General features: G+C 41.7%; 1 protein-coding gene across 3 annotated transcripts in view; it reads left to right on the top strand.

Moving 5' to 3' along the window:
* Window positions 1-4,680, top strand: part of DGKE (diacylglycerol kinase epsilon) — a 37,778-nt gene that overhangs the window by 10,224 nt on the left and 22,874 nt on the right. For all 3 annotated transcript variants that reach the window (XM_019517150.1, XM_019517142.1, XM_019517159.1), the window contains exons 2-3: window positions 1,615-1,774; window positions 4,036-4,155. In XM_019517150.1, the coding sequence (XP_019372695.1) occupies window positions 1,615-1,774; window positions 4,036-4,155 (280 nt within the window). The remainder of the gene's footprint in view (window positions 1-1,614; window positions 1,775-4,035; window positions 4,156-4,680) is intronic.

Raw genomic sequence — 4,680 nt, 5'->3', positions numbered from 1 at the left:
GATGCCTACCTGGCTGGACTCATTTGAGTCCCGTTTCTTGTTTTTGGGGTTTTTGTTGTTCTCCCGCCCTGGCGGGGGGTCGGGCTAGAAGATCTACTAGGTCCCTTCTGACCCTTAATCTATGAATCTATGACACACACTGCATTAATGTGCATTAGGGTGTCTACATGTGTGCTAATGCAATGTAGCTATTCACACCTAAATTTGATACCTACTTTATGCAGGATCAAATTTAGGGTCACATAGCCTTAAATTGCCATTTTTACGGTACATTAAGGGTGCGCACATGTAGACATGCACCCCTAACACGCCTTAAAAAAGCAACTTTAGGCTAAGCGCGCTTAAAAGAGGCATGTGTAGCCCTGTTGTAGAGGTTAGAGCCTTTTCCTTTAGAAGCATTCTTCTAAATTGGCTTCTCCCGTTGTTTGAAGATCTGTCAAGGCAGTTGCTTGCCTTACCAAATCTCTTCTGAACCCTTTAATCCCCTACTCTCTTCCAGCTATAAGCCTTTTAAAAGTACAGCAGCTTGTGTATTAAAAACAAGTGCTACGATATGCTACAGACTGTTCACTATAGCTCAGCCGTCATTGGAAGCTTTGTTTGGGACTTTTGGCCTTTCATAAAGGTTTTGCTGGTGTATTTATAGTAGTAATATTAACCTTTTGCTTGGGCTTGATGATATCAGTACTCCTCTGACTGGCAAAGCTATATGGGTATAAATGCAACTACACTAAGTCTTTTAGCCATACCTCTCTGACCACCTACCTGTTCAAGCACAAGCTTCTCTCACATCCTTCTTCATTGCTCAACTCCTCAGCAGTGTCCTGTACTCTGCTCCTGGTCTCCATCACTTCTCCATATGTCCTTTCTGCCTAAATTTGATCTTTGTATAGCAGACCCAGGTAAGGCTGGGAAGCACATGAGGCCTTTGGCTGTTGAATGTATGCTTGTACATGTTCTCTTGGGCAGCTGATTTCTATCCACCATTCCCCTCATCTCTTCCCTTTGCTCCTTCTTATCAAATTCCTGTTATAGTAGCTGTTTAGGTGAGTGGGGTGTAGTGTTAGAGCAGGCATCAAGGTTACTGTGACTTGGATCAGAATTGGTTCCTATCTGGTAATGCCTTGTTTAAAACAAAAGCAACTAGATGTCCCATTGCAACCTTAATAGTATTTTATGTAAATCTTTGGTTATGGTAACTTTATCAATAAACACATTTTAAATCTTTTTAACATTTAACATATTTTGTATTGCAGCTCTTATTTTTTTGTTACAGTTGTTTCAACATGTTGTGGGGTTTAAAGACCAAAAGGAGAATCTGTCATTTCTTGAGGGCTCCTTCCATGTTCCAGAGCAAGCTGCTGTGCAGCCTCATTGCTCATCTGTTCCCCAGTAAGATCTGATACCCAGTCATTAGTGAGGAGTTTTAGCTCTTTTCTGTTGGTTCCCAGGTATGCATTCCTAGACCTTTCTCTTCACAGATTACTTTGTACTCTGTATTTCGTAGAGTGTTTTGGCATAGTTGTATGCAAAATTAGCAGACCACCTTTCAATTCACAGGCTGCGTTGAACATAAAATGATGCAACTGCTTGAGGCCTTTGTTTCTTTTTCAGGTGCATTTGGTGCCAGCACACGGTACATGATGAATGCATGCAGAATTCCTTAAAGAGCGAGGAGTGTACGTTCGGAGAATTCAGGAACTTAATTATTCCGCCATATTACTTATCCAACATTAGTAAGATGCGTAAAGACAAAAAGCCTGATTATGGGAAGGTAATTGCTTCTTGCTTCTGTTTTTTAGAATGAGTTTCCAAATACACACCAACATTTGAAATATTGACATGTTGGTTATACACAGAATCCTTGTTTGAATACATTATGTACAGAGCCCTCTATGAGATGTTTTGAAAGAATTAGTCATTATTAACATGACTTTGGCATTTAGTTATCCTGATTAATCCCATGCATTTATTCTAAAGTGATGCTGAGGCTTTTTTAAACATAGTAAATAAATCAATCCTCATTAATTCGTGGTTCCAAATGTCACTTGTTATCAATTACATGTTAGAGTATTTGAATCACTAGCAAAATCAATACAAAAGAGACCTTTAAAGGAAAATATTCCCCATGTGCTAAACCAAATAAAAATCCTATAAAGCTTTTTTTTAAATTAAAGCCTGCGAAGAACAAGCCCACTAAAGAATAAAAGTTCATTGTAGCCAAAACTTAAATACAGTGAAAACCAACTGACCCTTCAAAAAGCTACAGCTTTCAAATGAAGGGATTTTTTTGGTTACTGAAATGTAGCATATTACATAAGGTAATGTCACGAGCAAGTGCAGTGTTATGACTGTCACACCTGGAGAATGCCAGCTGGAAAAGCAGCGCCTCTGAAAAAGGATTTTAGGGATCATGACAAGCAATGTAGCATGAGTTGCCTAGCATGGGGCCGTGGCAAGAAGGGCCAGTGCAGCTGTTGTTTTTGGATTATAAATGGTGGAGTAGTGAAAAGGAGCAGGCAGGTGACTCTCTCTGGATACAGCATTGTGAGGTTGATGCTAAAATCCTGCTTTGATGCTGGTATCATAGAAGTAGTGAATGCAGAATAGAACTGTACAAGTAATTCAAGGACTGGAGGACATGCCTTGCAATGAGAGACTTTAACATCTGTTTAGTTTAGCAAACATAAATTGAATTGCAGCTTGCTTGCAGCCAGTAAATACCTTTCCAGAGAGAGAATACATACCTAGCACTAAAGAGTTCTTTCACCCAGTGGAGAAAGGTATAATAACTAAGGGCCAGTGGCTGCAAGCTGGAGCCTGATTAATACAATTAGAAAATAGTGGTATTTTCTTTTAATGGTTTTGTGGATGAAAGTGGTGGATTACCCACCATTCAGTAAGGTTCAAATCTAACCTAGGTACATTGTGGAAGAGATGCTGTAGTCAAACAAGTGGTTGCCCTGAACACAGAGGTATCTGGGTGAAATTTAAATGGCCTGTCAAATCTGGTTGTCTGTGTAGTTAGTTTAAGTTTGGACTTTAAATCCATCTGAAATCATTCTGAGATTTTAAGGAGGCTCTTGCTGTGACAAGTTTTACTGAAGATCCCTGCACTTCTGCTTCTGTCCTGTAGAAGCCATTGGGCTGGTTTTGTTACAGGGAGCTGCTTGCAATACTGGGGGAGGAGGAGAACGAAGGGCCTGCAGACCCACCTCCAGGCTGGGCAGTAGAAACCTTCAGCTCCCCAGCTTGGTTAAAGGAAAGGGGTATGGAAGATGAGTAAGCCTAGTGAGGATTAAGATGTGCTGGGGAAGGACCTGTAGTGCTCCATGCTGTGGACCCAGGAGGCAGGGTGAGGAGTTGGGGCTTGCGGTTTTCTGGACCCAGATATTGTGCTCTTGGCACAACTGAAGATATGAAGCCTTCTCCAAAAGGAACTTGCCCATTTGCACAGGTGTGGCATAGGGGAGATATTTATAGAAACCCTTGACTTCGCTGTTAACTTTCTCTCCCTTCCTCCTATTACAGAAAACATTTGTGTTTGAACAGAAATGCTTTGTATCCAAAACCAGCTTTTTGATTCTGTCATTGAAATGCAGTCTTGGGTTTGAAATGTCACTCTGTTGCTATGGAGATGATTGTGATATCTTGATATCTCTGCAAGAAAAGCATGCTATTTGAAAGCTCTTTGTTTAAAAAAAAAAAAAAAAACAACCAAGAACACTTGATTAGCATACAAGATATAATAAAGAAGCTATAAAAACAGAAAAGTAAATAATTTTAAGGTGCAGTGTTAGGATTTCCAGAAAAAACAGCATCGACTTGGAATGAGTTGTAACATTTACTGCCTAACTGCAGTGGTAGCCTGTTTCTATCTTTATTTAAAAGAGGCATTTTGCTCCTTTTTATTCAGAGTGAATGAGTAACCCTTTTTTCTGTGTGTGTATTAATATGGGATGAGGGTAGGGTTCAGAGCTCTTGTTTCTTCAGGTTTATCGCATTCATGTACACGTGACCTTTGTCTTCCTGCAGCTAATGTCTTCCTGTGGGAAACACTGGATTCCAGTAATAATCCTGGCTAATACTCGTAGTGGAAACAACCTGGGCGAAAACTTGCTAGGAGAGTTCAAGATTATCCTAAACCCAGTGCAGGTAACTGCGGTGGATAGCCATTGCTGTTTAATAAACTAAGGCCTCGGAATCACCAGAGTGGTGTTTGTATGAGGACCACAAGACTTTAAGGAACTTGATACAGGAACTTTTCAGGAATCATAGAATCACTGAGTCGGAAGGGACCTAGACAGATCATCTAGTCCAACCCCCTGCCATGGGCAGGAACGAGCACTGGGGGTGGGAGGGGTCATAGGACCCCAGCCAGTTGCCTGTCCAGTCTCCTCTTGAAGATCTCCAGGGAAGGTGAGAGCACCACCTCTCTGGGGAGCCTATTCCAGGCTCTGGCAACCCTTACAGTGAAGTAGTTCTTCCTAATATCTAACCTAAACCTCTCCTCCCTCAGCTTGTGGCCCTTGTTCCTGGTGACTCCAGGGTGGGCCCTGGTGAACAGACTTTCCCCAAGTCCCTGCTGCTGGCCCCTGATAAAGTTGTAGGCAGCCACAAGATCCCCCCTCAGTCTCCTCTTGCGGAGACTGAAGAGATTCAGGTCCCTCAGCCTCTCCT

Source organism: Gavialis gangeticus, unplaced genomic scaffold (assembly GCF_001723915.1).
Source record: "Gavialis gangeticus isolate Ggan-Ray unplaced genomic scaffold, GavGan_comp1, whole genome shotgun sequence".
In the NCBI taxonomy this organism is placed as follows: Eukaryota; Metazoa; Chordata; order Crocodylia; family Gavialidae; genus Gavialis; species Gavialis gangeticus.
This window is presented reverse-complemented; position numbering and strand designations above follow the sequence as displayed.